Source organism: Amblyomma mixtum, chromosome 8, assembly GCF_055824585.1.
Source record: "Amblyomma mixtum isolate Tamu chromosome 8, ASM5582458v1, whole genome shotgun sequence".
NCBI classification, from domain to species: domain Eukaryota; kingdom Metazoa; phylum Arthropoda; class Arachnida; order Ixodida; family Ixodidae; genus Amblyomma; species Amblyomma mixtum.
The window spans coordinates 21215914-21229187 of record NC_143019.1 but is presented as its reverse complement, the minus strand read 5'-3'; the positions used below and the strand labels follow the sequence as shown (position 1 = coordinate 21229187).

At 49.0% G+C, this 13274-nt stretch overlaps 1 protein-coding gene and 1 pseudogene across 1 annotated transcript; both read right to left on the bottom strand.

Moving 5' to 3' along the window:
- Positions 1 to 2466: 2466 nt before the first annotated feature.
- Positions 2467 to 5967, bottom strand: LOC149331641 (uncharacterized; annotated as a pseudogene).
- An 872-nt stretch (positions 5968 to 6839) lies between these two features.
- LOC149331640 (TNF receptor-associated factor 6-like) lies at positions 6840 to 9418 on the bottom strand. The gene is made up of 2 exons (XM_089555534.1): positions 9114 to 9418; positions 6840 to 8000 (listed from the first exon to the last, which is right to left on the bottom strand). The coding sequence occupies exons 1-2, from the start codon at positions 9396 to 9398 to the stop codon at positions 6840 to 6842; spliced, it is 1446 nt and encodes a 481-aa protein (XP_089411660.1). The 5' UTR covers positions 9399 to 9418.
- Positions 9419 to 13274: the final 3856 nt, after the last annotated feature.

The window sequence follows — 13274 nt, the reverse complement described above, 5'->3', positions numbered from 1 at the left end:
AACGTGGTAAGAACAAAAACTATGCTTCTTGAGCACTCTCCAGACTGATTAGCGGGTGGATGCAACGGCCTCGACGATTTGACGGATGCTGGCTTCCGGGTATGCACTAACGTAGACGAGATCATTTATCTCGAATCCTTCACTCAGGATAACTCCCTTTGCAATCCTTGAACGAAGCATAGATCCTGAGGTCCGGAACAGTTCGTGCATTTTAGCAAGCATCGTATGTGACGTAACCGGATGGCCAGGATTCTCGAAGGCGTAGAGTCTTCAGGCGAGGCGAGCGTTGCCATTCATTCTTACCAAGGCGGCAACCTTCTGCATCTTCTCGGTCAACGAGAATGCCATTCCAACGCGCATTAAAATTCATATGCATAGTATTGCAGCATCCTTGTTCGTTCTGTTAACAGAATCTACAGTCGGCAGCGGACCAGTGGAGATTCCGGTGAAAAATAATAAATCGCAAGCCGATCAGCCACCGGTTTTAGTTCTTTCTTATCCGAGCCAGAGCGGAAAGGGAAATCTCGCGCGTTATCATCGTGCTGATTTTTCGAAGCCGGTGACGACAGTAAACATCATTGTATCCACGTATCATTGTAGTGTCCGTTCGTTCGCGCAAGGCCGCAGGAAAGGGCTGTTATCATTTGTGTTCGTGACGCGACTAGCGACCGGACTAATCTCGATTGATCACAGCCATGCCGAGCTGCATCTACGTGTTTCCAGATTACTCTAGATGATCTCGACCTGTTATCTCGAAGTTTCCTTGCCGGCTTTAAATTGAACGATGCCGCGAGCAGCGGGCATTAGTGGTTCGACGACTGACGAGCACGTTTGTTGCTTACGCCGCCACCGAGTGATTCAGTTCTTTTGCGGGCGCAAGTCATCCCAAATAAAGAGCTTCATTTCCAGGTCTTGTTGGTGTCCTACTGACCGCTAGACTGCCGTCACTACAACGTGACAATGTGTATAGTATTGCAGCAGCCTTGTTCGTTCTTTTAACAGAGCGGAAAGGGAAATCTTGTGCGTTATCATCGTGCTGATTTTTCGAAGCCGGTGACGGCAGTAAACATGACTCTAAATTTAATGCCAACGACGCTAAAAGATAGCTTGCTGATTTACGAACGAGCGGCTACGGCCACTTTTTTTTTTTTTCAGCCAGTGTCCGCTTGGGCGGACGCGGTTGATGCGGCGCACATCTTTTCTTGTTTTTGCTTTCCTCTTATTTTTCAACTCTCCTCTATCTGCACGTGCCAGCGGTGGTGGCTCGGCTCGAGCCACTCGGCAGCCCCGTGCGCTTTCCTTTTAATCCTTCTCTCAGTCACAGCAACAACAACAACATCACGGAGACAGCGAGACTATGCGCCCTTCTCGAGCGCCTGCCTGCCGCAGTCGGAGCTAGCCTTGGTGCTGGCGTATGTCGTCATCTCTTACGTAGTACTATGGGCGGGATTTCCGGCGCACTCTGAGCGTTCAGCTCCCGAATCGGATACGAAAAGCCTGAAAAATGAATCGGCAATATCTCAATAGCTGTTGCACTTAGAATCTTCACAGTCTTCAGTATTGCGTTTGCAATATGCAGCGTTAAGTGGAGGGTTAACAAGGTACTTATCGAAATTCGGCTAATGAAATAAATTTGACCACTATGTCGTTATATTGTCTCCACTGAGCCGAATATATATTCCGTGAAGGCGGCATTCACGACACTATAAGCGCCTTCTTTTTAAATCTAAACGGTTAAAAAAAAAACCCTGCATGATTTTCCAAAACTCTTAGAATTCACGCCATCGGATGAGGTCATCACGAGACAGCAACAGCATACAACAAAATGATCCTCTCCATGCCAGCGCGGTGGCTCAGTGGTTATGGTGCTCGGCGGCTGATCTGAAAGACGCGTGCTCGATCACCGGCCACGGCAGTCGAATTTCGACGCAGGCGAAGTTTTAGAGGCCCGTGTTCTGTGCGGTGTCAGCGCACGTTAAAGAACCCCAGGTGGTCGAAATTTCCGGAGCCCTTCACTGCGGTATCCCTCATAGCCTGAATCGCTTTGGGACGCTAAACTCCCTAAAACTAAACCGATCCTCTCTTTCCACCCGCATAAATTAGCATACTGTCGGTGGCAGAAAACTCGAAAGTGGCAAAACCGAGACCACTTGCTTATAGCTTACATCCATTCGGACAATGCCAACCAAGCTGCGCCCACAAGGTACAAAGTATGCGTTTAATTACGACAATGTGCGAACCCGAAAGCGACGTGGGCACTGTTTACCTGGGAGGGAGTGCCCCTGCGCAGTCCGAGTTAAAACTTTGTCTTATCCCTAGGTTTACACACCTAAACGATCGCCACGTCCATAAAACAGTCATTTATTTATATCATTTTTAGATTCCGAAATTCCGCGTCTGAGAGCCTAGAACAGTGATCTTTTATATATATTTCAGTTCTAGGCAATAAACACAGGCAGGGGAATGTCAGAGGCAGCAATGAACGAGCAGCGTTCTTTATTGGTCACGGTGTGAAATCTGGAGCTTAAGAAAAACTGCTGCCAGGTGCCCGCGCATAAATGCGTCGAAGCTGTCTCGGCCCGGGGCTAATCAGGGCAGCACCTCGAATCTCACCCTGATCTGGCCATCTTTCACGTAGCCGTCACTGATGATATCATCGAGGACAATCGCATTTGAGGTATAAAGTCCCGCAGAATCGTCTGATGCTAGCGGCTTTTGACAAAAAGGATCATCACCAGAAATGCAGTCTCTGAGCTCACGTTCCGCCCATCCATTTGGGTGCACAACGGCCAGTTTTATTGTTGGCTTGAACGGCCACTGAAGAGCGTCGTCCATGGCACCACTGTACAAACAGAACCAAGCATGGAGTTGCATTTTGAATGAGTAGCAATCCAGGTGACATATAATAGCCGCATAGATATACTTTATCTCCTTTGTACTGGGACCACCCATCCTTAAAAGCTTTTTCTCGGGGGGATTGGAAGTTTTTCACGAAAAACTCGCAGCGCCTCACCTGCCTTTCACTGTGCCCCAACACTCCGTCGCTGCAGTCTCCTGCATTCGTTCTTTCGGTCATGATTTCCTTGACCTCCTTTATTCCACCTAAAATCTGGGAAGCCTTTTCAAGGATCTCCCCGGCCGCTTCTTCCGACTCGACTATCACTGCTTTTTCTAGTCTATCCAGGCGGTTGAAAAGAATTACCATACCCTCGCTGTTGGCAACCCAACGTTCCCTCGTATCCTTCCTAAACCCTGTTATTTCATCGAAGCATTTCTTCTGAGTCTCCCTTTGTTCTGTCATTCCTTGGACCACTTCTCGTCCCATGGTGTCATTCAGAGCGTTAATACCGCTCCGCAGTTCACTCAGTGCTTCTTGGCAGTTGTTCACGCCGTGGACTTCACTGAGCCGGTCACTATTGGCACCGCTTCCGACGCGAAAACGCTCAAGAAGTGCTTTCATTTCGTCTGCCCGTCCTTCCAAGCTCTGCTTGAACGATGCCAGAAGCGCCGCACCGTTTCTGCCGCTGGCCTCCCCTCCGCACTCGGGTGCAGCAGGCGTAGCAGTGGTGCAGCAGTCCGATCTAAAATGCCTGCAGACGTCGCTGCAAAGAACAACGGCCGACCATTTGGGGCAGCAGATGGATTGGTATCCGCATTCTCGATGGAAGTGCTGGACGATCTTGGATGCAGGCAGTACTTCCCCGCAGTTACTTTCCTTATTCCAGCATTGGACCTGCAAGCGATAAAGCGCACACCGCTTTTACAACGCAAAAGTCGAGACAAACACAAAATTCTGCTGCTCCGTTTCTGTAACCTGCGTTCAGGTTTTTGAGAACCGAGCGCTTTGGAGAAAGGGGAGTGTTTACCGGAACGGTCGGGATTTTTTTTTTCAGACAGTCGCGAAAGAACCGACATTACAATTGATACGAAAGAAGCGAAACAGTATTTGAAATGAAGATGAGCAGAGGGAAGTACATTTTAAATCTCGCCTGTTGATGGCACACTTCTAGCGCGAGTGCCATCGGCGCTGAAGCCCATCACGTGACCAGCGCCGCTGACGCGACCTGCGCGCCAAGATGTCACCGCAAGATGCGCCGCCTAGCCACAAGCGCGCCATCTACGACGGCAAGACCGTGCTGTAGGAGCTTACGCTGAAACCAAGCGCTGGGCTTTCATTGCAAACAGGGAAGGTGCCACAAAGACATTCTAACGGTGGTTACTTGCTAAATATTTTTCGACCCTATATACCGGCTTAATGTGTGATCGCCTGCTGTTTGAGCTCGGCATACGCCAAATGGTGGAGAAGTTTAAGGACGTATTGTTCGAAGCGTCCGCGCTCGAGACTTCTCCCAACATCAGCTGCGTTAGTTAAAAGCATTACTAAGAACGCATAATACCAGGTCATTTTTATCAGTAATGCTGTCGATCACTGTTGGACATGAAAAGAATACATAATTGAACAGAAAGGAAAAGTATTGACAACCACATGCCGACAGTGCATTCCGAACCCACGAGCCACGACCTCCGCATGGAGCGTGCGGTGCCCAACCGCATGCGTTACGCCTATTACGTTCGACCGCATCTTCTTTGCATGTAGCCTCACCTTTAACCAGGTTTAAAGCCTCCAAGAGCGCGTACCGGCCAGCTTTCGGGAATTAGTCGCTTCCTTCTTTCTTTAACTCGCCCAACAACTTGGAATGTGTAGGTTTCCGAGACGTGAAGAATAAACCACGATAAAAATCAAACTTCATGCATGACATCCCTCTATCTCTCGAAAATCACGCCAGCGTCTCACACGGCTCATTAAAGGCCCTCTAAAACAAGAATCTGCATTCGCAGAACAGTTGCACAAAAGACAAACTGCCCTGTCATTCCAACTCGCATTCAGAGTTCATATATACAGGGTGTCCCAGCTACTGCTGCAGCCTTGATCGCTCTGTTAACAGAATCTACAGCCGGCAGCGGACCAGTGAATATTTCGGTGAAAAATAATAAATCGCAAGACGATCAGCCAGCGAGCCAGAGCGGAAAGGAAAATCTTGCACATTATCATCAGGCTGCTTTTTCGAAGCCGCTGAGAACAGGTAGCGTGAATCTCACTTCAATGCCAATGACGAAAAAAGAGCGCGTGCTGCTCACGGAGGCAGTGACTATGCGGTCTTCTAGATTGCCTGTCTGCCGCAGTCACATCTATAGCCTTTGTGCTGCCGGTTGTCGTGGGCGGGATATCATGGGCGGGATTTGCGACGCACTCTGAGCGTGCAGTTCCCGAATCGAATACGAAAAGGCTGAAAATTCAATCGCGAATATCAATATCTGTTCCACTTTGAATCTTTGCAGCCTTCAATATTGCGATTGCAGTATGCAGCGAAAAGTGAAGGGTTAAAAAGATAATTAGCGAAATTTGGCTAATTAAATATATTTGACCGCTTTGTCTTATCTTGTGCCCGCCGAGCCGAATATGCATTCTGTGAAGGCGGCATTCATGGCACTATCAGCGCCTTTTTATTTTTTAATCTGTAAACGGTAAAAAAAAAAAAACACCCTGTATGCTTTTCCAAAACTATTAGAATTCACGCCTTCAGCCGAGGTCATCACAAGACAGCAACAGCATACAACAAAATAATCCTCTCCAAGCCGCCGCGGTGGCTGAGTGGTTATAGGGTTCGGCTGCTAACTCGAAAGACGCGGGTTCGATCCCGTCCGCGGCAGTCGACTTTCGACGGAGGCGAAGTTCTAGAGGCTCGTGTTCTGTGCGATGTCAGCGCACGTTAAAGAACCCCAGGTGGTCGAAATTTCCGGAGCCCTTCACTGCGGTGTCCCTCATAGCCTGAATCGCTTTGGGACGCTAAACTCCCTAAAACTAATCCGATCCTCTCTTTCCACCTGCATAAATTAGCATACTGTCGGTGCCAGACAAATCGAAAGTGGCAATACCGAGACTACTTGCTTATAGCTTACATCCATTCGGACAATGCCAACCAAGCTGCGCCCACAAGGTACAAAGTATGCGTTTAGTTACGACAATGTGCGAATCCGAAAGCGACGTGGGCAATGTTTACCTGGGAGGGAGTGCCCCTGTGCAGTCCGAGATAAAACTTTGTCTTATCCCTAGGTTTGGTTGGTTGGTTTACGGGGTTTAACGTCCCAAAGCGACTAAGGCTATGAGAGACGCCGTAGTGGAGGGCTCCGGAAATTTCGACCACTTGGGGTTCTTTAACGTGCACTGACATCGCACAGTACACGGGCGTCTAGAATTTCTCCTCCAAAGAAATTCCAGCCGCCGCGGCCGGGATCGAACCCGCGTCTTTTGGGTCAGCAGCCGAGCACCACAGCCACTGAGCCACCGCGGCGGCGCTATCCCTAGGTTTACACACCTAAACAATCGCCACGTCCATAAAACAGTCATTTATTTACATCATTTTTAGATTTCAAAATTCGGCGTCTGAGAGCCTAGAACAGTAATCTTTTATATATATGTAATAAAGAGAGTTGGGGTTTGCTGCCCCAGCGGCTAGCGCCGACGAAGAAGATAGAAGACGAAGCTGACGAAGCTCGGGAGCGCGTTTGCGAACGCTGGCCTGCTGAGCAGCACCGCTTGAACAAAGACCGGCCGTTCACACTAATTGTGCGAGTTGTCTCATTACAATATTTCTGTTGTAGGCAATAAACACAGGCAGGGGCATGTCAGAGGCAGCAATGAACGAGCAGCGTTCTTTATTGGTCACGGTGTGAAATCTGGAGCTTAACAAAAACTGCTTCCAGGTGCACGCGCATAAATGCGTCGAAGCTGTCTTCCCCCCCCCCCCCCCCCCCCCCTGTTCTCGGCCCGGGGATAATCAGGGCACCACCTCGAATCTCACCCTGATCTGGTCATCTTTCACGTAGCCGTCACTGATGATATCATCAAGGTCAATCGCATGTAAGGTATAAAGTCCCGAAGAATCGTCTGATGCCACCGGCTTTTGACAAGCAGGATCATCACTAGAAAAGTAGAATCTGAGCTCACGTTCCGCCCCTCCATTTGGGTGCACAACGGCCAGTTTTATTGTTGGCTTGAACGGCCACTGAAGAGCGTCGTCCATGGCACCACTGTACAAACAGAACCAAGCATGGAGTGACATTTTTCGCTTTGCATTTTGAATGAGTAGCACTCCAGGTGACATAAAATAGCCGCATAGATATACTTTATCTCCTTTGTACTGGGACCACCCATCCTTAAAAGCTTTTTCTCGGAGGGATTGAAAATTTTTCACGAAAAACTCGCAGCGCCTCACCTGCCTTTCACTGTGCCCCAACACTCCGTCGCTGCAGTCTCCTGCATTCTTTCTTTCGGTCATGCCTTCCTTGACCTCCTTTATTCCACCTAAAATCTGGGAAGCCTTTTCAAGGATCTCCCCGGCCGCTTCTTCCGACTCGCCTATCACTGCTTTTTCTAGTCTATCCAGGCGGTTGAAAAGAATTACCATACCCTCGCTGTTGGCAACCCAACGTTCCCTCGTATCCTTCCTAAACCCTGTTATTTCATCGAAGCATTTCTTCTGAGTCTCCCTTTGTTCTGTCCTTCCTTGGACCACTTCTCGTCCCATGGTGTCATTCAGAGCGTTAATACCGCTCCGCAGTTCACTCAGTGCTTCTTGACAGTTGTTCACGCCGTGAACAACTTCACTGAGCCGGTCACTATTGGCGCCGCTTCCGACGAGAAGACGCTCAAGAAGTGCTCTCATTTCGTCTGCCCGTCCTTCTAAGCTCTGCTTGAACGATGCCAGAAGCGCCGCACCGTTTCTGCAGCTGGCCTCCCCTCCGCACTCGGGTGCAGCAGGCGTAGCAGCGGTGCAGCAGTCCGATCTAAAATGCCTGCAGACGTCGCTGCAAAGAACAACGGCCGAGCATTTGGGGCAGCAGATGGAATGGTATCCGCATTCTCGATGGAAGTGCTGGACGATCTTGGATGCAGGCAGTACTTCCCCGCAGTTACTTTCCTTATTCCAGCATTGTACCTGCAAGTGATAAAGCGCACAGCGCTTTTACAACGCTAAGATCGAGACAAACACAAAATTCTGCTGCACTATTTTTGTAACTTACGTTCTGGCTTTTGGAAACCAAGCGCTTTGGCGAATGCCGAGTGATTATCGGAACGTTCGTGATTTTCAATTTAGACAGTCGAAAAAGAACCGACATTACAATTGATGCGAAAGATGCAAAACAGTCTTCGAAATCAGCATGAGCAGAAGGGGGTACATTTTACAGCTCGACTGTTAGCGGTTCACTTCTAGCGCGATTGGCGTCGGAGCTGAAGCCCATCACGCGTGACCAGCGCCGCTCACGCGACCTGCGCGCCAGGATGTCGCCGCAAGATGCGCCCCCTAGCCGCAAGCGCGCCACCTACGAAGGCAAGACCGTTCTGTACGAGCTTCCGTTGAAGCCAAGGGCTGGCCTCTCATTGCTGAGAGTCAAGTTGCCACAAAGACATTTTAACGATGGTTACTTGCTAAATGTTTCGACCATACATGCCGGCGGAGAGGTTCAAGGCCGCATTGTGCGAAGCGTTCACGCTCGAGATTTCTCCCAACATCAGCTGCGTCAGTTAAAAGCATTACTGAGAACGCATAATATCTGGGTAATTTTTTTAGTAATGGTATCGATCACTGTTGGTCAATAAAAGATCACATAATTCAACAGAAAGGAAATTAATCGACAGCCACATGCCGCCACTGCATTCCGAACCCACGACCTGCATTTAGCGTTGTGGTACCCTACTTTAGTTACGCCTTTTACGTTCGAGCGCATCTGCTTTGTATGTAGCCTCACTTTTAATCAGGTTTAAGGCGCTCCATGAACGCACACCTCTAGCTTTCGGGAATTTGTCGCTTCCTTCTTCCTTCCTCCTTCTAACTCGCCCAACAGCTTACCTTATCCTTCTAAGGAATGCGTAGCTTTCGAGCCGTGAAGAAGAAACCACGATAAAAATCAAACTTCATGCATGGTATGCCTAAGCCTCCAGAAAATGACACCAGCGTCTCACAGGGCTCATTAAAGGCCCTCTATAACAAGGGTCTGCATTCGCAGAACAGTTGCACAAAAGACAGAGTCATTCCTTCTTTCGCCCTTACCTTTCTTTTCAGCAGCTCCTCGACGGGGAACTCGTTCAGTTCAACGTCATCCTCGTCACAGCGATGGCCGTCGAGCGGACACACAATGGCGTCGTCCTGGGCGCACTGCTCGTAGCAGGACTCGCACAGGGTGTGTGCGCACGGAAGAAACGCGGTTCCCTTCCGCACCAGTCCACAGACGCCGCATACTCTGTGTGTTGGAATGGGTTTCACGAAGCGTAGGGGCTTCCAGTCGAGCTCCACGGAGAAGCCTACCACAGTGTACTGCCAGATTTCAGGAGGCATCACTCCAGGCGTCCACTCTCAGCTCGGCGATGTGCACGATCTGACTTTTTCGGCCCCTCGGATTGCGCGCTCTTATCGCTTTTTGCTTGCTCTCCCCCCCCCCCCCCCCCTTTTTTTTTCTTGCCGGTCGTCAAGGCGACAACGCCCCCAATACCAGCTGCCTCTCGTTCCTCGCCTCGCGGACACTGTTCATGCGGCGAAAGTTATCAGTTACGCAGACTTCGTAATGCCCTCCTTCAAAAAATGAAAGGAAAGAGGAACCCTGATAGCAAGCTGCAAACTAGGCGACCACAACTGCTCCCCCACATACACCGAGTGGTTCACAGCTTTAAAAACGTGGCAAGCCGCTACGACGTACAGAATTCGTCAACAATATACAGCCCAAGGGGTTTGCTTTCAAATCGTGCAGCGGAGCTTTTGAGCACATTTGATATTCCCAAGCTTGTGAAGCATGTGGACTTAAGCTCTTTCCGCCTTCGTGAAATTAGAGTCCCTGAGTATGCAAGAGGTGCCGCACTTCGGAGCTCAGAAGCCGACCCCTGGGGCTGTATACTTTTGACAAAAACTGTACCTGTCGTGTTCTCCGCAGCCGTAAAGCTGTGTGGGTTGTACTCACAGATCGGGCAAAAGAAGAAACCCGAGTGCGATAAGAGGCATGACAAGTCTGTTGTTTCCTGCGCCGTCAGCGTGGGGAATGAAATCCCACTGACATGTGGAAGTGTCTACATAGGCCAGACGGGGCGTTGCATCATTGACAGGGCACGGGAGCATAAGAAATCGCTAGAGAACGGAGGGGGGGGGGGGGGTCGAATTGGCCTCCCCGCTGTATAGATGGAGAGTGTGAGACAGTGCTTAGAAGTATTAGGATTCTAAGCAGAAGTGGCGATCAGGTGGCACGCGAAATTATTAAAGCCTTTAGGATTAAAAATAAGGGTCGCACGTGTATTAGTGACAGGTCTGTATAGCTCATCGAAGAAATGAAGTTTGCTGTCTGGAAACGTTTTTATAAAGACCTGCACCGCTAATTATTCACTCTTCTTTGTCTGGCGTCCGACGCCCAAAACCTGTGTGTTATTGCTGTGGTGCTTTTACTGTGATCTTACTTTGTTTTTGTTATCTTACTTTGTTTTTGTTTTGCTTTTAAGTTTGAGGTATTGACTGACTGCTTTTGCTGGTAATGTTGACACTCTTTTTTCTACGTTTCATTGACACTGGTATTGCTTAGATTTGTCTGGGTTATTTTTCTAACCTTTGTCATAAGCTTGCACTTTAAGTACACGGGGTAGGAGAACCGTTCTGCGATTTGCGTTTAGCCTAGTCATTTGCAGATTACTTGTTACTTTCTGGGTTGAGAGCGATAGTGTTGTTAAATGGTGAGTGAGGGTAATAAATGTGTCCCTTTTCTTCCAATAAATAGTTGGTAGCGTACGCACGTGTTGTCCTTTTCATTATTGTGTTGTCGACGTGGTGTCGCAATGTTTTCAGTCATAGTTAATTAAAAGACTAGCGCAAAAAACTAGGACAAAGACAGAGAAGGAGACAGGACGAGCGCTAAAGATCAAATGAAGGTTTACTACACCAAACATGTACTTAAAAACACTTCAGTGGCACATGCGCACACTGAGTTACAAAAAAGTAATCAGGAAGTGGCAAACTGTTTCGAAGATACCTGGTTTCTTTCCTGGTCAGGGCAAGTGACGTCGTGCTTACACACTTGTCACCTTCCCTGATAATGTGATAAGCCTCACAAATCTCACGACCTAACCTTGTGCCTCCCCTACCAAGCACACACGTGGCATCAAACGCCGGCACGCACACGCACCGCTTACAATGCGTTGCCAAATGGCTGCCCCCCGCCAATGAATCCACCAGCGTGCGATGCTCTCGTAGCCGTTCATTTAGGCAGCGTCCAGACTGTCCCACGTAGCATCTACCGCATGAGAGGGGTACGTGGGACAGTCTGGACGCTGCCTAAATGAACGGCTACGAGAGCATCGCACGCTATGGTGCTCGGCTATGGCTATGGTGCTCGGCTGCAGGCCCGAAAGACGCGGGTTCGATCCCGGCAGCGGCGGTTGAATTTCTTTGGAGGAGAAATTCGAGGCCCGTGTACTGTGCGATGTCAGTGCACGTTAAAGAACCCCAGGTGGTCGAAATTTCCGGAGCCCTAAGCTACAGCGTCTCTCATAGCCTTAGTCGCTTTGGGACGTTAAACCCCATAAACCAACCAACCAACCAATATTTTGGGTATTGGACTTGGTATCCTAATTTGGACTTGGTATCCTAGATTTTGGACCCTTCCTACTTCAATGTAAACAAAACTTGAAAGCGAAGGGTCGTGGAGTATACAGTAGAAGTAGTAGTAGAAGACTTTAATTCGGCCATAATTTACAAGCCGAGCATGTCGACCGCCTGGGCGACCAGAAGTTGCTGTTCTTCCTCCCCTTCAGCGCCAAGCCTGGAGTATATACTATGTATATGTATTGGGATGAAGCGCATTTCTTAAAAGTAGGAGTATCGCACGTTGTTACAGTGCTTTCATCTGATGCAACAGGGAGGGATCGGCCCACGCCGAATGTCATTGGCGAACCACTCGGCCGCTTCTTCGGACCGCATATTACGCAATAGGAATTCTTATTGCGACTGAATACTTTGGGTATTGGACTTGCTATCCTAATTTTGCGCGCGTTCTGTGCGGAATGAAAAAGTGCTTAAGTTCATGATATACTCGCCGCGTTTCAAGTACATATAGTTTTATGGCTATGTTTCTTCAAGCGCCAGGTTCAAATCTTTTTTTTTTCGTTCGTTCAACTTACTCTTCCTTGTTAGCACCCACTCACGTCTGCTTTAAAAAATGTTTTTTTTTTAGCGTCACCTTTCCCACCTGCTTTGCTGCCGCTTTTTCAGCGTTTAACCATGCTTATACCTTGCACCATTCTACGCCGCAATAAAAGCTTTTTTTTATGCGAAGCATACTACTTTAGCTACCACTTCAGCCCTTCACCGTGGTTATGCGCCTCCAAATCACGTGATACATGACGTCACACCACGTGACACGATGACGTCACGACAGTAGAGAAACGGAGGCAAACCTTGCGCCGTCGCTGTGGTTGTGTGCCTCCAAATCACGTGATACATGACGTCACACCACGTGGCACGATGACGTCACGACAGTGGAGAAACGGGGGACCACCTCGCGCCGTCGCTGTGGTTGTGCGCCTCCAAATCACGTGATACATGACGTCACACCACGTGACACGATGACGTCACGACAGTGGAGAAACGGGGGCCCACCTCGCGCCGTCGCTGTGGTTGTGCGCCTCCAAATCACGTGACACGATGATGCTTAGCATTCTCCAGGCTTAACCAAGTTAAGCCTCAGTCATTTTTTTTTATCTAATCTCTGCTGCGCTTGAAGTGCGATTCGCTTTCTGCTTTTCCCCTGCTGGCACTTTGGAAATGGAAAATTGATTTCTGAGGGAAGGAAATGGCGCGGTAATTGTCTAACATATCGGTGACACACGGACCGCGCCGCAAGGAAGGGGAGGAAGGTGGGATTGAAAGAGGAAAGAGGCAAAGGTCCACAATGCTCACTGTACACACGACATTTGCTGAACCGCAGTTTGGAGTAATGTTTTATCGTTTGGCAGAAAACATTATATTGCAAAGAAGACGATGGGTGGTTGAACCAGCGCCCAGCGCAAATCTGACATCGGTAAATAAGTCGCCTAGGTGAGCAGCGCTTACGAAAGCAAAGTCGAATTTCCCCGTGACAGAAAAAAAAGAAGTGTTTGGAAATCATCTGGGCCCTTGTAGATTACAGGCTAAATTTTGATGGCCGTCGTTTTGACGTTGTGACAGGCTACCGTGTGCTTC

What these genes read in the sequence shown, in the direction of transcription:
- LOC149331640 (XM_089555534.1), bottom strand. Translation starts at nt 9,398, where the DNA reads ATGCCTCCTGAAATCTGGCAGTACACTGTGGTAGGCTTCTCCGTGGAG. An exon ending in AGGAGCTGCTGAAAAGAAAG is followed by an intron (nt 8,001 to 9,113) that starts GTAAGGGCGAAA and finishes TATCACTTGCAG; the next exon opens with GTACAATGCTGGAATAAGGA.